Genomic DNA, 17864 nt, shown 5'->3' with positions numbered 1-17864 from the left:
TAAAAGAGTATAAGTTAATCAACTGAAAATGAAATCTTTTATCAATGAAAAATAATTAACATTTTGTGTCACCCAGCAGGTGAAAAAGGAAAAATGGACCTGCAAAACTGTGTTTACACTCGAAGCATGGGTGATTTATGTCGAGTACTACAACCCCAAGAACAACAAAAGAAATAGAAACAAAAAGGGGCATCGTAATGTTTCCAAAATTTGTCAAAAGGAAATCCCCAAAAAAATGGAACAAGATTGATCTGACTAAACTAACTCACTAAACCCCGTTGTTTGAAGGACTCGAGCATGGTGACTCCGATTTTTGCAGGGGACTCCACGACTGTCACCCCAGCTTCCCTTAGGGTCTTTATTTTGTCTTGAGCTGTACCCTTTCCACCTGACACAATAGCTGCAAGCAAACCAGTGGAAAATAAGTAAATGACCAAAGAGAATAAGCATATGCCATTAAACATGGAGGAAGAAAATTTTAAGAATTCAAGATAAAACAACAATCTCTTGCATTCCTTTTACAATTAAATATGAAGCACGGCTAAACCCAGTTTCACAGCATAATCCAAACTTACACTACACATTGCAGTAAATAGGCCAATCCAAACTATTCTTTAAATATCTAATGGTTGGAATTGCCACCTCATCCTTCCACATGGCAGAACTAAGGGTGTCCATCAGTATATTCCCTCCCAAACCACCATCTAGGAAAAGTTTTCCCTTAATAAGGGAGTATGTTAAAAACAAGAAACTGTCACGACTGCTCCACCAAACGAAGAAAAAAAAAGGTGGTGGGGGTGGGGGGAGAAGAATCTACCAACTGATGCATGCTAGGGCTTGGACTGGGTGTAAAACAATCGCCACCTGGAACAAGACTATGTAAGTGAAGCTGGATTCCAACTGAGGTAATAAGGCCTGACACAATTAGCAAGGACAACGCAACATGAAATTGGCATACTGTTTCTTACAAGAAGCCAATAACCAGACCCGTTAACTTGGCATAAACTGAAATGAGTTTTTGGCCAAGAAAACTGGCCATCAGCCTAGCATCCCATTAGGCTGGCCCAACTGATGTACACACCCACCATATTCTTCAAGTTCCATCTGAGAATCTCGCAGCCAATATTCCATCAGGAACTAGGGGTTTAACAGAACTAACCTATAATAAGACTCCAAATAATCCAACTCTCAACATTGGGCAGCAACACCTTGTAACTAGACATTTCATTTTGTCATGTGATTTCAGCGAGAACGAGGCATATGGCTGTTAAATTTGTTACTATCAGACAGCTGAGAAGAAAACCCAACAGCAGGTGATGATCCACATAGATAAACACAAGCGAGCAGAGGCCAAAGTGCAGAACCATACTATTCCAAAACTAATAAAGCTTATCAGATATTGTACCTCCAGCATGACCCATACGACGTCCAGGTGGAGCAGTAAGTCCAGCAATAAATGCCACGATAGGCTTCTCAGTACCACTTTCCTGTTTGATTTGTCAAACACAATAGGCAATCAGTGGATGCAAAAAATACAAATTGATATGGCTTACAGAACAAGATATAATATGAATCATTATAATTCCTAAATTTTCTGAAAGAATAATAAGACATTGCAACTATCTCCTGGAAGATTTGCACGCATGATGGTAGAAGTTGTAGATCCTACACACCCCTAACGATAGTGCCAGCAATTAGTTTCCCCTAACATCTTACCTACGATTGCTGATTCCAATAGAGTAGTGCAGTCAACCATCAGATGCATGTGTAAAATATGCAGCTCAAGGGGACAGGTCGGTATAACCCTCATTGTACAAGTTGACATAGATATGTCCTGTCAACATTATATTTCATTTTTTATCTTTTAAACCCCTTCATGTAGTTGTATAGCTTTGTTTTACAATTCACGCACAGCTGTCAGCGAAGAGAGATAGAACTAACTTCAGAATGATTTTTCACCTAGGCCAGTAGCCAATATCTTCAAAAGGGCCAATTCCAATTCGGGCACAGCATGCAATGTATATGATACTATCAACTCTAGTTTGCTAAAGAGACTTGTTAGAAGTAACGTGTCCAGTTTCTTTAAGCAATCAACTACAACAACACAAATGATCAAAGATATTCCACACGGCAGCACAGTTAGAAGCCAGCTCTATGGGGCTCCACATTTTGGCAGTGACTTTTCATTCATATAGTAAATTGCAGCCTTAGAGTACTATGCTACATGGAAAAAATAAATAAATAAATAAATCACTCCAAAATCTTTTACCTAAAATTATAAATTATTGACAGCTGTTAGTAAAGAAAAGTATAATATATGGACACAAACTAAACTCATCTAAGCCCAAAAGATGTGACTCAGATATAAAAGGTGATGGACTCAGTATGACATGATCATACCATCTAGGTATGTAACAAGCTAACCAAACTATAAAAGAAAATCAGGATCAGAAAGAATTCTATCCTCTAAATTATTTGCAAAACAAGTAAAGAATTATATCCTCTAAAATCTTTGCAAAACAAGGTGCACAGGAACAGCATGCTCCCTCTCCATCTGAGTGTTTCAAGTTGCATCCATAACAATGGTTAATAACAAGCAATGTGAGATCAACAAAGTGGAACCCAAACTACCAGTTTCACAAGTAAAATTTTACTAGCATGAACTTCTATTACCTGAACAACGGAGCCTCAAGAAGACAAAAGGAAAATAAAGAAAGCTTACAAGGGGGCCAAACTCACTCTCTACAAGACAGCAAAGTAGCATTCTTTGGCCAATACAACGGTTTTAAAATACAAAAAAATAAATAATTGATCATCTGAACAACAATAGGGGATTCTACCACAGGTTTTAAAACTGGACCAGGCACCAAACTGGAAAGGGACCATGCACCAGTTCAATCCAATTTTGAACAATCAAACCATGCTTTTGAAAAAATAAGAAATAAATAAAATCTGACAAACTAAAAAATAAATTAATTAATAAAAATACAAAGTAAAAATGAGAAAACCATATAATGGAACTGGCATTATTTTGAAAATCAAATGGTTTGATTCTGGTTTTAGGCTCGACTCATACTTTGTCCAGACTGAAAATGGAGCGGCTTTGGCCTACCCAGTTCAAACATACATTCTGGTTTGCTTTTAAAACTATGATTCTACCCTTCACATAACAGTACAACTGGACCACATTCAGTTTAACAGAGGTCAAAATTGGGATTTTATAGGCCAGCTTATTTCAATAATTCAAAGATTCTAGAAGTCTATAATCTTTTACTTTCACCTGATGATCATATTTCATTCCTCACCATCAGAACATTATCCAATGAGTGCACCCGAAAGGAGGAGTTATAATGGATATTAGGGGAGTCAAAAGACCAAAAGGTAGACCAAAATAACTTGGGGAAACGGATAGGAAGGAAGAGATATGAATAATTTTGGGTTGAAAACAAACATGGCTAAATGTTATGAATAGGGCTGCTATGATTTTTATCCTAAATGCACAGTAATGTACTGTTACCTCTTGCTGACTGTGCTTGAAATCATCCCTAAGATTACATAAAACCCAAGAATAAAAAAAAATCCTCAAAATTGTCATACCTTGATTAAGGCAGCGGCATCCTCTTCTGCAGTTCCTCCGATTTCCCCAATAAGAACAACGCCTGAAACAAAAAATGCAATAAGAAGCGCACTATAACATGTTTTTACTAGTTGAAAGAAACATATAATTGAAAAAGTTCTCTAAGAAAAACAGCAAGTGAAAAGGAATACATAAGAGCTAAAAGTTTACATCACAAGCAACCAGGGAAGCTTTTCTCAAGAGGAAGGAAAAACAGTACAGAGAGGAGTAGGCACTGAGATACATGTACTCAAAGGTGTAACCAGGGAAGTTTCATACATTCAAAATGGTTAACTGCTAGCTTCTTTTATCTCACAAAATGTTCTTCACCAACCTAAAGAATTGAACATCTAATTATCATAAGATGGTGTAGAAACAGAATGCATATGCTGCACTGCTGATTCTTTAGCTCATATACAACAACGACAACAAATAAAACAACAATCTCAGGCTTAATCCCAACTTAATGGGGTCGTCTTTAACAACAATGTTCTTTAGCTCATATATATGATCTTTTAAAGCCACACAGTCTGAAAGCAGAACAACTAAGGCAATGCCATCGAATACCATGGACTTCTCATCCAGCTATTAACTGGTGCACCAATTCTTGTTTTTTTTTTCCTTCCCCTTCCCTGGTGCAAAATGGAGGACCATTTGGAAGGACCCTAATAAAGTTGCATTTCACTGTTAAAAAATGGCTAAAAAAAGCTAAATTTTACTACCCCATAGGTTTGGATAGATACAGAATCATCTGAAGAGGTGACAATTCTAATAATCAACCACCAACACTAAACAGTCCTGCTCCAAGTCCAGTAATCCAGTTTCCAAACAGCTACAAGCAATACCCTTGGAGGGGTGGGGGTTTGTAAAAAGCATTCCGTAATCCCTCCGAAAAGATTGGTCAGAACCATCAGGTCCTTAAGCTCCTTAAAATATTTTGTTGCTGTACAATTTTCTCATTTCTTACCCCACCCCCAAAGCCAAAAGGCAATATACTGTCCAATTTTCTCATTTGTTAGTCAGTAACAGACCAGAGGGTGAAAATTCCCTCCATAACAACTGAAAAGCAGATAAGGTCAAGAATGAAAAGTTGAACCAGGGACATAAAGTTAACATTCAAATTCTAAGAGACATATCTACAAGATACAGAATTAATAAAGAAAGATCCTATTAATAGAAAGGGGCAAAGCCCGGTGTTAAAACTTATACAGAACAATTTATGAGGTAAAAAAAATTAAAAAATTAAAAACTATTAGAACATAGAGATCACACAACCGTATATTACTATCATCTAAAGTGTTTGGAGAATGAAAGAATCTTCTATCAGATAGACATTGTACAGCCCGCGATTTAGCCATCCAAAAAGTCTGTACGCTGTTTATACACAAATACGTTAAAAAGGGCACATGAAGTATACGACTCGGTTAAAGCATCTTATAGTTAAAAAGGAAGAATAACAAGAATGGTTCCTTCTTTTGAAGTATCCAGGGAACATGTAAACAAACAATAGCTCTGATGGGCCCGGCACTAGATGAATAATAATCAGAAGCACAAAGAGTGGACAAGCATAGCCATCAAGAAAATTTTAAGTGGTCAATAAACTCCCTGAATTGGTATCCATAACGTAACTTGAGGATTAAAATCACCCAGCTGGTGTGAATTTCTACTAAGCCTACAACATTGGTGACCATTAGTCAGAGAAGTCGAATAAATTAATCTATACAACCAGTTTACCTTCAGTCTGAGGATCTTTGAGGAACTTCTCCATGCAATCAACAAAATTTGTCCCATTAAATGGGTCACCACCAATACCTACACAGGTAGATTGGCCTAGGCCAACTGCAGTTGTTTGGAAAACCTACAATTGCACACAAACTATAATAAAAAAACATAATTAAGTTACAGATACTGACCACAGGATTCAGCAACCAACAGCATTAAGGAAACCATGGTATAACTTGCATAAGGTTCACAAGGACATCTCCGAGGCCAAAAATAAGCACCAATTTAATGATCCCAACCATCCAATTTTGTGCATTCATAACTATGGACTATCTAAATAATAATCTGATCAGTGTAGAGGCAAAAAAATTCCTCATAGCATAACAGAATGGTTTAGAATCATAAATCGGATGAATTTCCGGCCTCAAAGACCTTATGAGCATGGATCTGCACCATGAGAACCACTATGTCATTGGCAGGACATCCTGAGTCAACCCAACAGGCACCTTCAGATTCCATGTGATCTTACCGCTTCATATGTCAAGGTCCCAGAACGGGACACAATCCCCACACGACCAGGTTTGTGAATGTACCCAGGCATAATTCCAATTTTACATTCACCTGGTTTGATAATGCCAGGGCAGTTAGGGCCAATCAGCCGGGTCTTCGATTGCTTGTTAAAAGCTGCCTTCACTCTAACCTGAAATTCATAATTATTAAAAGTCATCAACAGAGAAATAAAATCCAAATCCTGTCAAATAATTTTCTGCCACTTAGAGCCATGGACCTTTATTACAAAAGAGAGCATATAACCAAACTATCCTAGAACTAGTGCACTGCTAAAGAATAGAGAGAGAGACATTTAACGTAGGTAAAAGGAAATTTTCCTGTTGAAGACAATAAAGGTGTTACAAGGGAAGTTTACAAGGATTTCATACAATATAAAGACAGTAACTTAATGCTCACTCCCTGATGCAGAGCTCAAACAGTACCAGCATCGGAGGATAAAGAATCAGGCCCAAAACTAGACCTCATTCTGGTTCTAGTAAGTCCCATGACCAGCACTCGTGGATGGTCTTCTAAAAGTTTGAATGAACATTTCAGTGGGGCCATTGTGTTTTTCATGGAGAGTAGATTATCTAGAAGATTGCTGGCTAAAATATTTTATTAGATCTACTACCATAGCTGTCAAGGCGTCGCCTAGGCATCCAAGCGGTCTATCTAAGGTCTAGGCAACTGTTGCCTATTGGAACAACTGTCGCCTTAATGCAAGGCTCTGGTCTAGCACTTATTTATGCCAAATATTATTAAGTAAATGTTTTTATATTTTGTTATTTCATTTCCTTAAGATATTATCCATAAAAATCCAAATACCCCCTATTTGAACCAATAAAATTAGTTTTAAAATCAAATTCCAAAAGGGTAAAAAGTCAACCCCCCCCCCCCAAAGTCTAAGAACAAAAACTGCATTTTTTGTTGTAGAGGTGATTTTCAACTTTCAAATGTTGAAGTTTTTCTCAATTCTGAAAATTTCATAAATCTTATCATGGTAAAACATTACCAAAAACCAAGTGTGGTAGAATAATTTTTGTTTTGATGTCCATAACATTATTTTCATTCATGTGATTTTAACAGTATTCGTGCACTTTTTAAAAAAAGTTTGACCGGAATATCATTTATCATTAAAACTCATACTTAAGTATCTTAGAGTTGTTGTAAACCTAGTTTTGGGCTCTACCTAATACAAAAACTCTCATATAAAAATAAAATCATTTGACCAATTAAACTTATTAGCGAACAAGAACATTTTTCTAAATGTTGATTTTTTATGATTTGATGTGACTTAGTGTTGATTTTTTATGATTAATGTGGCTTAATGTTGATTTTTGATGATTTGATGTGGTATAAAGTTGATTTTTTTATGAAATAAGGTATACGTAGCATACTAAATAATGTGAGAAGAGGAGAAATAAAAAGTAACACTTAGGTGCCTCGGTCATCTAGGCAACACCTAGGTGGGCACCTTGTCGCCTAAGCGCTTAGGCACCCTCTCCCCCCCCCCCTCCTGGGTCACCTTGACAACTATGTCTACTACTACTTTAATTTCTACTATGTAATAGTTCCTTCATTTCTAGTTTCTATTTTGTAATAGATTTAGTTGTTATTTGGTTTTATCTGTGTGTAGTGCAATCAGATCTTCTTTTTAGAAAAGTTGCTATTTTTAGACAGTTACATACTTTGTACTACAGCACATATTTTATTATAAATAAAAAAGCAAATGAGGCACAACCTCCCACGAGCCATTGAGAAATTGGGTAGTCCCTTTTTGGTCAGCAGTGAAGATGTCCCTGGACTGTGGTGAAGAAGCTCCAGCCCTTGGTTGTGATTCCAAGGTAGGGTTTGGTGGCGATTCCAATCTTGCAGGCTTTGGTTGGTGACAATTCCAAAGTCTTATGATTCCTTTCTTTCTTCCTTCTTCCTTCATCATCTCAAGTTCCACCATGCAAATCAGGTCCTGCATGGCTGTTTCTCAGACCTTGTGAAACTCTATTTTCTGGTTTGAAACTTGACTCAGCCCCTTCAATTTGACTGCAATTAATACTGTCTTGGACATACACAATTCTGTCCAGAATCTGGTCTCAATTTCAGACACTGAAGAGCAAGAATAGCCCTATTCTGGTCCCAGATTTTAATAGCAGTTCCAGCCAATCCATCTGTTGGATTGGGCAAAAATTCTGATAATTCGATTCTGGTTCTGTTTCTACCAAGTATTTGGACACTATGATCTGTCCCTGTGGGTCAGTTCCCTAACTCTGTCCTAACAGGTTACTGGAACACATCATTCCCACTTTGACTGCCATATGGAGAATGTTTGGCCCTTCCTCATACCAATATATGCTATGATATATCAAAACTCAGAAACCCTCTATTTCAACAATCATAAATCTATCTCCAAGTTCCCCATCTTCACATCATTCAGAAAATACACTATACACGCCCTATCTCGCCCCCCATGAAACAGAACAAGATGGAAACAAAATACTACATACGCAGAAATCAAGTCAAGAGATTCAAGACCAACATTATGCTTGAACAGGAAGCTCCCCATGATACTTGCTCTTTACAGCCATGAGCTATCTCGAATGGCAAGAATCCCCCATGGCTTGAAAATTGGAAGAAGTAACAATGAATGATTTCCACCAAGTAAGAAAAAACAAGAAAGGAAGGTTTCTGGGCATTCTTCAGTTCTTCAGAGAAGTACCAAGAAGAGCACCTAAATCCCTCAAGGGCAACAAGAACTGGATGAAAGAAATTTTCAAGATACTTTTGTTTGGGAATGCAAAACCGCCAAATTGGAAACCCTAAAACCTCTAAGGGATCCCAGACAACAAAGAAAACATGAGTAACTCCTCAACAAGATAGATATCCAGCCAGTTCTTTCACCTCGAAACAAAAAGAACCTAGTGACAATCATCTCAAAAAAAAAGGTGGGTCTGAATGGTCCCCCACTAAGGCACCCAATCAACCACTATAGTGAATAAATGATAATTGCTCTGTTTGGAGCCCTTACTGAGATTCCTTATCCAACTGCATCCTTTCTGATTCAGTACTAAAACAATAGATTCAGTATCAGTCATCCAAATTCTATCAACAACATCCTCCAATACCTCTTGGCCATCCCCATTGAATGGAAAACAGAATATAACGTGGAACAGAAAACAGGCATTATTTAAAAAAAAAAAATATATATATATATATATGGACAGCTAACAGTGAACACATGAACAAGAATAAAGGAAGTGTAATACATATGACCTTTCAGCCTACTTGAACTACAAAAATGCATGCTTGGGAAAATCAAAGTAAAAAAGAGGCTTCAAAGATAAAGCAAAAAAAGAATGGAAGCCTATTCAAGAACAAAAAATCCAATAACAACAAACAACAAACTCCGCCTCATCCCAACTTAATGGAGTCGGCTACATGGATCCATAAAAAAAAAAATAATAATAATAAATAAATAAATAAAAGAAGAAGAAGACGAGAGAGAGAGATGAGAGCAAGAGGAAAAAGGCTCAGCCCATCAAGTCAGGAGCATCTCAGCTAAATGAGGTCAGCTACATGGATCCTTGCACTCCAATAGGCTCTATCCAATGTCATACTTGGGACGAGACCGAGCCTATGCATATCATTGTTCACCACTTCGCCTATGGTCATTTTAGGCCTGCCACTAGCTCTTTTAGCTCCTTTAATCTGAATCAAGTCACTCCTCCTTACTATGGCGTCCTCAAGTCTCCTTTGAACATGGCCAAAACAGCCCTAATATATGTTCATGCCTCACTTTATCCTTGCTAGTTTTGCCACACATCCATCTTAACATCCTCATCTCCGCTACACATAACTTTTCCATATGACACTTCTTAACTGCCCAACATTCCACCCCATACATCATAGCAGGGTGCACAACAATCCGCAAGTTATTTCCCTCAAGCTTTATAGGGATATGCAGGTCACACAACACTCAGGATGCACCTCTTCATTTCATCCATCACACTTTAATTCTTTGTGAAACATCATCCCCTACGTCACCTTATTTATTTATGGGAAAAAGCAATCCAATGGATCATAATAACGGTTTGAAAGATCAAGTGGCTGAATTCAAAAGAGTACAGAATCAAAAAGCAGGATTAAAGAAACCAAATAATTGGAGGCAGACCAGATATACTACATCAATGTGAATGACTCGCTCATTGGCAACCTATGTATTTGGAAACCCCAAAGCCCCAAATGTCCAGTCCACTCTCTAAGCCATTCAGCTCAAGTTTGGGCCCAAACAAAGCCAGTAGTTGGTAAATAGTCAGTCTTTTATTTTAGTTGCGGAATTAATTTGTTTTCCAGGCATTCTTGTTAATATTTTAATATTTAAATAGCCAATGTGGGGGCCAATGAGGTAATGGGATACTATTATTGTTAATAGTTAGCGTTAGCAGTTGATTATATTAGTTTTCTTATTACTAGTTTGATTATGTATGACTATGTCTAGGTGTTGAAGTGTTTGAAGCATGGATTTAGGTATCGGTATCGGTATCTTCCGATACCAAGATGGATCAGATTGGATCGGTGCGTATCGGTCACTTTTACCCTTGCTTTTTCAAAAAAAAAAAAATACATTTTTTTACTGTTTTACCCCTGAAACGATATTGGTCAGGTATCGGTATCGGCGATACCAATACTATACGGCCGATACTTGAAACCAAGGTCTGAAGTCCACTAGGCTTCTACTTTTTGAGTTTTATTTAACGATGTAAACCACCACCCCCCTCCCCCAAAAAAATAAAAAATAAACACAAACCAACCTGGACAGTTGAAATAGATATTTTTGTTTTGAAACAAGTGTGGCTGTGAGGCTCCTCTCCCCTACCCCTCTCGATCACTTCACCTTCTCTATCTGTCTCCTCCCTAACAGATCAACCCACCCTTATTCTCCTCTTCTTTCTCACTTTTCTACGTCTCCCCTGCAATGCCCTTGCTTCCCAGATCTGTTTTTCCAGCCAAAGGTGCTGAAGAAGATCTTATCTGTTATCAGAATTCTCTAAACAGCTCAGTCTATATTCTGTTAATAGAAATCAATCTCAGAATCTGTATGAACATGATACATTATTATTCAGTGAGTGATCACTCTTTTGAAAATGATATTCAGTTCTATCTCCTGCTCAATTCAAATCTGAATCTGGATATATTTTTGGTTCCATTCATTCTCTGTTTCTCAGAAAGGGGGAAAATATTCTTGCATGAACAATCGTATGCAGCAAGCCAATGCAGAATATTACTATCACATGAAATTATAATAAGAGCATGCTTGGGGGAGTTCTCATGCTTTTACTTCTCAGATTCTAAGAAGCCACCAGATGGGAAGCTCTAAAAGCTGATCCCATTAGCTTCTCACACTTGGAATCATTAGCACCAAAAGCTCGAGGACCAAGAGCACCACCACCACCCCTGGCGGGTTTGGGCTTCTACTTCTGTGCATAAGCCAGGCGTGAGAAGCTCTCCCACAGAGTGCCCTAAGAACCTTTCCAAAGTCATCAAATAATCAGCAGAATTGACAACACAGAAGAATCCAACTCTGAAAAATATGAGATATGTGATTAAGATGGAAGCAGTAACAACATATTATACCATGTCATGTTGAGGTATTCCCTCTGTTATGCACACCACCAGGTCCAACTCAGCATCCAAAGCTTCCATAATAGCTGCAGCTGCAAATGGTGGAGGGACATAGATAACAGATGCGTTTGCTTTTGTTTCAGCTTTTGCTTCAGCAACTGTGTTGAAAACAGGAAGACCTAAATGTTCTGTTCCACCTTTCTTTGGTGTCACTCCACCAACCTATTTCAACAAAATGAACAAATAACATGTAGAACATAATAGGCTGAATGACACAACCTAATCTTTCTTAATAATAAAAATCATATCAGACAGAAAATGTAACAAAAGGTGCACAAAAAGGAAGAAATTCATATTTCATACAAGGACCCGTAACTAGAAAAGAGAGAAGAAGAAGAAATTTTAAATCGACTAATTGTCTCAATAATATGTCCATTCAACTGGTAGCTCACCTTAATGGGGAAATCCAAGTGGCTTGGGAGTTCAAGAGTCCAGTCCCTGTGGTTCTTATTTTACCAATCAAAATTAATATTTGATAGCATACACTATAGTAGAGTGGAACTTCTTCTACTTAGATGGGATTGGAGTTCGCTATGCAAGGAGTTCATTGGTTTAATGGCAGGGGGAGATACTATCATCACTTTGTTAGCTTTTCCAATAAGGACAGCCATTGGATGCCCGCTCATGTTATTCGGCACATAAAGTTCTTGGCTTCCCAAGTGAACTGGCCAAGCAAGGGTTTCTGGTTGGCTTCTCAGGCAGTCTTTGCCACCGGATGAGTAGCTTTGGTCATGTACTGTTTTCGGCTGTTATTACCCCCTGTAAAGACATGGTCATTAGGGTTGGGGATTCTATTTGGTTATAGGATTTGTACTCAATTCTATTCCATTTAATAATTTTATGGTAGTCATCGTATCTGGATATTTTGTAGTCAAACTTTCTATGAGCCAATCTATTTAACCTGCTTCAACATTGATATGGTTCTTCTTTGTAAGTAAACTTTAGAATTTGAGATTGGAGGTCAGGAAGCAAGGAAACTATTTTGGCAGATAATCAGATATTGCAGAACTAGTTAGGCATACAAAAATCATTTTCATGGCAGATAAGAAAAATTATTCATAACTAGAGAACAAGTGAACATCATGTTCTAATAAACGATGAAAATGGATGATCAATTTTTCTTTAAACCCTGAACAAATACTGACGAAAGAAGAAAAGTCCAAAACCTTCAGAATTCTCCAAGTTTTGATTGCCCCAAATCCCACGCCCCACCCCACCACACCACGACCACCCCCCCCCCCCCAACAAAAAAAATCAATTCATCGTTTGATTGAAAGAAGCCAACAAGTCAATGGGATAGAAAAAAGTGGAGATACATGGATTAATGAATTGAAACATAAAGATCATGACAACAGAACACAAACGGACTTTTCCTTCATCTTTTTTCTTCGGCAACAAAAATAATTAGAGATTTGCAGTCATGAGAAATAAAACACATCAAGCTGCAAATCATCCATGCAGGAACAAATGTCAAAGAATAAAAGCCACAGTCCAGCCAGATAGACCAAAACCATCAATATCATAGCAAAAAGCCACGAACAGAAGCAAATCAGAAAGTGATGAAAACATAATATAATCAGAACTACCGAAACCCAAAAAAAAAACTATGTTAGAAGAAAAAAGGATAAAGGTAAATAGTAAGATCCACTTCAAGATCACAATAGATTGAAACATACTCGATGATAAATTTAAAAATAATGATAAAATAATTAAAGAAAAGAAAAAAAGGAAGATAGATTGAACAAAAAAAAAAATTACCATCTTGGTGCCGTATTCAATGGCCTGTTCCGTGTGAAAGGTTCCATTTTTCCCTGTAATCCCTTGACAGATGACCCGAGTGCTTTTATCCACGAAACATGCCGGCGGCGGTGGAGGAGCGGCGGCGAAATTGCGAGATTGAGATGATGAACAAGAAGAAAGAGAATTAGAAGAAACGGATTTAGGGGTGCGGAACTTCGAAGCCAAGGAAACGAGGAGCTTGGTGGCTTGCCTTGCCATTTTCTCTGGTGCCCTTCTCTCTCTCTCTCTCTCTCTCTTCTTTAACTTCCGAAAATTTGGAGCTCGGAAAAAAAAATTATGTTATTCCAACATGGGAGAGGAAAAGGAGAGGAAAAAGACCAAAAAGGGAATCTCTATGGGTTGGGCTTGGGCTTGGGCTTGGGCTTGCTTGGGCTTGGCTTGGGCTTGGAAGATGTCGAAGATCTGCTTAGTTTAGGCATGTAAATTGCAAGTGTTGTAGGATTATCAACAAGCTGTGTTTGATGTAGGGGTGTCAACCGATCGGGCTGGGCCGGTCTTGATTGTGCTTTATCAGGCCCAATCAAATTTTAGGGTTGCACCTTGAACGATTGTCTAGTTAAATGGTTTTACCTAGGGTGAACTTGGTACAATTTATAATCAAGCCGGTCGGTCTCAAGCTATCATCGAGCTGCCATAAACAGGCCTTAGCAAGGTTACAGACATGTTATCCCTAAACAGGCTCTAAATGGGTCTTCCTAACTTGTGTACAATAGTCGAAGTGCTCAAGCTGACAAGCTTATTTCATTAAAAGCACAATTCTACCTCAAACATATCATACAAAACCCACCATCAATTCACCACCACAAGTACATAAATTTAATTTTCTATTGTTAAAGGCGCTTGTTCATCTATCAATCTCTTGTTCATCTTGAAATTTGAAGCAAAACCACTTGAGCAAACTCACTTGGACTTTTGCTTTACTCTTCAATTTTATTGGTGGCAAAATGGAAATTTCAAGTAGTATTAAGAGGTTCAGGCTAAGTCAGGCTTAAAGGAGTCGCAGATTCAGGTCAGACTCATAAATGTATCGGGCCAGTTGAGCTCCCATTAGGCTAGATGGTTGCTTCATGTACTATCAATTTATAAACTTATCAGGCTCGCTTATTAGTGGAGCTGATCCAAATTAGACCATAAATGTGTCGGGCTCGATCGGACCCACTGGTGTGGGCCTGAAATTGGCACCCCCTAGTTTGATGGATGGAACATAATTTTCAAAACCATCTCTTTCTCTCTCTCTCAATACGGGCCTTCATAATTGTGGATCCCACATGCACCATTTTTTATTCTACCAAAAAAAAAAAAAAAAGGTTGAGTTTAATCAACCCCATATTTTGACGACTTATTTTCATATATGTGTTTTGTTCTCTAATGATAAGAAACCTAGGTCCCTTGATTTCCTTTAATTGTAATTAGGCATGTTATTCAATGATTAGCATATTTAATTCCTATATTTATGTATCTTCTGTTCATTCATGTTCCATGTGCCTTCAAGCACTCTTACCCATATTGAACAAATATCATTTTCGGGTATATTTGTCTTGCACCTATTGGACTGTCAATGTATGATTTTTCATGACATGTGCATTAGGAAACATTATCATTATAACAAGTCTATCCATGCTTATGTTGGCTCCCCCATGATTTAATTGCAAATTCATTTTCTCAAACTTAAAGCTTGATTATTGTCACCTTCATCAACATCTTTTTTAGGTTCCCATGTCATATTTATATCACTCTTTTTGTGACAATTTTGTTATTTATTTTGGACAAAAAAAAAATATTTGTATGAGGTCTTGCCGCACAAGATCTGGAAGCAAATATATACAGTCTTACCCTCTATTTCGCAAGAGAGGTTGTCTTCAAGTTTTGATCCTGTGACCAACATAATGCGACAGCACATACATACCCATTGGCATAACTATGGATCTCATATCGGAAGCAGAGCTCCAATTGCTCCATCTATTGTCATTGCCAAGTAAATTATTTAGAACCAATATGCGTTTATGCACAAATCAATTGAAATGCAATTATAGCAACTCGGAAGATGAAAATAAATTTGTTGCTTGCAACATTTTTTTTCTTTTGGGCTGGGAAAAGACTTCTTTAACAGTGTTTTACTCATCCATATTCCTAAAAGTAATACTGAGTATCTGCAGAATGATTGCATAAAAGAGTTCTTCCTTTCTCTTTCCCTTCTTCCTCCCCACCCCAAAAAAAAAGGTATAAAGTTCCTCTTAAGCCATAATTAATTACCCAAAAAAAATTTAGCTTATAAATGACGCATTTTCCTTTTTCAAAAGATGAAAAAAAAAGAAATTGTAAACCAAAGTTCAGTGGAAAGAAAGAACCGAGTTGCTAAATTTGATAAGTTGATCGTGCCACAAGATAAGAAAACAGGAGGGGAGGGTATACATTTTACAATGCTTAACATGCATCATTAACTCGTAATGGAATATAAAAGATCACTTAATATCAAATCCAATATTATCCCCCTAATTTCACAACCAATTCAGAAAAGACAAGCAAAGGAATGAACAAACTCAACTTTATTTTCTTACCCACAATGCATTGGAATGAAGAGGAAGGAAACAGAGGGGGGGAGAGAGAGAGAGAGAGAGAGAGAGCTCTAAGGACCAAAACCATGGTTTAGGCCTTTTCCTGATACCACAAGGTGGAGATAAAATCCCCAGGCCTGGTGGTTTAGGCATTTTTTCTATTGCAAATTTAGATGGCCCGTCTCAATCTACTAATTTCCTTATATCTAACCCTTCACTAGTCTCCATTCAAAATACTGTCACTGAATTCAGAAACTACAAATGAATGGACTTGGCAGAGTAATGCACACATGGTAATACTGGTACAGCCATTCATGTGGTTCAAGGATTTTGCCTAAATAAAATGGGTTGACAGAATCCCCCACCAACCAGGTCTGCATGAGAGTTTGGTGTTTCTCAAGAAAGACAATACAGAAATCCAGTTGAGTTGGTTATCAATACATCACAAAATAAAAAGATTTTAATAGCCAAAGATTCAAAAGGTAAGGACCTAAAAAACATGAAGCTTTGGTGTACCAACATTTGTGAAATGAGACATTAATCATCTTTGAGTTAGGCATAAAGCAAAGCCAAATTCTTCTTGGCTCATATCTGTGCTGTCTCCTGCAGAATGGGTGCACCAAATCCTAGTCGGATGGCAGCTCCTTTACACAGGGAGACAAGTAGAATTTTTGAGAGCTGGAGAAATATAGAACAACTCCAATATCTAGGCTCAAGGAATGGCAAAACAAATGAACAACCATAAATCCCCATGAAGAAAGACAAAAAGGACACCTAAAAATATTTAATGGGTTATGTAAGGCACAACATTACAGTGGGGCCTGATGGCAGCAACTATCATTTTCTAAAATTATATCATGCATAGGTATATTTGTACCAGGTTATTCACACAGTAATGTAATACTACTGATTTAAAGAGTTAAAACAGTAATAAAAAAGAATAAAAAAGCAGAGATATCAAATTCCAAATTAGGGAGAAAAACAACAGATGCTTCAATGGTCAGATCAAGCTGAATGCCCGGTCGAGCTCCTCTTTGTTAGGGGTATTAACTTTGCTGAAAAGTTCAACTTGATCCAATGGCTGGATTTGAATTTATGGGAGATTCCTAGTACCACTAGTACGGGTAAAACTGTAAAACAAGAATTCAGATTAAAGAACAAATTGCAGGATCATCAAACCCAATAGAATTTCAATATATGGTATTAAATTTAGACTGATCAGAACAGAAAATAGGCAGCATCGAATTCAAGTTTCACGCCTTCAAAAGCAATCCTACTTGATATAGGACTTTATAAATTAACCAACACATTTGAAATTTGAACACAGATTGTGAAATGATGCAATATCGATGGAATAATTCTGAAATCAGACGTTAGATCAGAGATGCAACTCACCTTCAAAATCAACAGTTCTAGTGAAAAAAGGACCGGATATCGCAGGAAGCAATAATGGATAGAATTGCAGGGATATAAACAGAAAAATAGTACCCAGACGAAAGCAAGAAGAAGGGTAACATCACCTGGGCTTCCCACCGCAAAATGTTGATTGGATTCACACTAACCACACCTTGATTACAAGGAAGGGACACTCCAAGCAGTAAAGTAAGGCTGAATACAAGTACCCAGCCCCAATAAACAACTCCAACACAGCTACGGATAAAGTACACTAACCTCCTCAAACCAATAATAGAAACTCACAATACCAACCTGTTGAAGCCTAGGATAGAATAAGGGAATAAACAATTGCTAAGCTATCTCACAGACTAGACAGTAAAATAAGGATCAATGAAAAACGTGGAACAAGTCCTAGAACTCAGTAAATAACTCTCTGTATAGACCAGAAAATACGGACAGAATACAATACATCAACTCAGGGAATTTTAGGCCAAATCTGAGAATTATTAGAACTCACTAACCAAAGCCCAGGTGGGGCTTACATCCTGGTC

General features: G+C 37.6%; 1 protein-coding gene across 1 annotated transcript; it reads right to left on the bottom strand.

Annotated features, from left to right (window-relative positions):
* Positions 1–14: 14 nt before the first annotated feature.
* Positions 15–13600, bottom strand: LOC122071774 (succinate--CoA ligase [ADP-forming] subunit alpha-1, mitochondrial-like). Its single transcript, XM_042636182.1, has 7 exons — positions 13322–13600; positions 11516–11725; positions 5868–6038; positions 5351–5474; positions 3598–3659; positions 1406–1487; positions 15–400 (listed from the first exon to the last, which is right to left on the bottom strand). The coding sequence occupies exons 1-7, from the start codon at positions 13559–13561 to the stop codon at positions 261–263; spliced, it is 1029 nt and encodes a 342-aa protein (XP_042492116.1). The 5' UTR covers positions 13562–13600; the 3' UTR covers positions 15–260.
* Between the last annotated feature and the right edge of the window lie 4264 nt (positions 13601–17864).

This window comes from Macadamia integrifolia, unplaced genomic scaffold, assembly GCF_013358625.1.
Source record: "Macadamia integrifolia cultivar HAES 741 unplaced genomic scaffold, SCU_Mint_v3 scaffold_94A, whole genome shotgun sequence".
Taxonomy (NCBI): Eukaryota; Viridiplantae; Streptophyta; class Magnoliopsida; order Proteales; family Proteaceae; genus Macadamia; species Macadamia integrifolia.
The sequence above is the reverse complement of the archived record's forward strand: the minus strand, read 5'-3'. Positions and strand labels throughout refer to the sequence as shown.

What these genes read in the sequence shown, in the direction of transcription:
- LOC122071774 (XM_042636182.1), bottom strand. Translation starts at nt 13,561, where the DNA reads ATGGCAAGGCAAGCCACCAAGCTCCTCGTTTCCTTGGCTTCGAAGTTC. An exon ending in GGACCTTGACATATGAAGCG is followed by an intron (nt 5,475 to 5,867) that starts GTAAGATCACAT and finishes GTGCAATTGTAG; the next exon opens with GTTTTCCAAACAACTGCAGT. An exon ending in CAAAGATCCTCAGACTGAAG is followed by an intron (nt 3,660 to 5,350) that starts GTAAACTGGTTG and finishes TTTTTGTTTCAG; the next exon opens with GCGTTGTTCTTATTGGGGAA.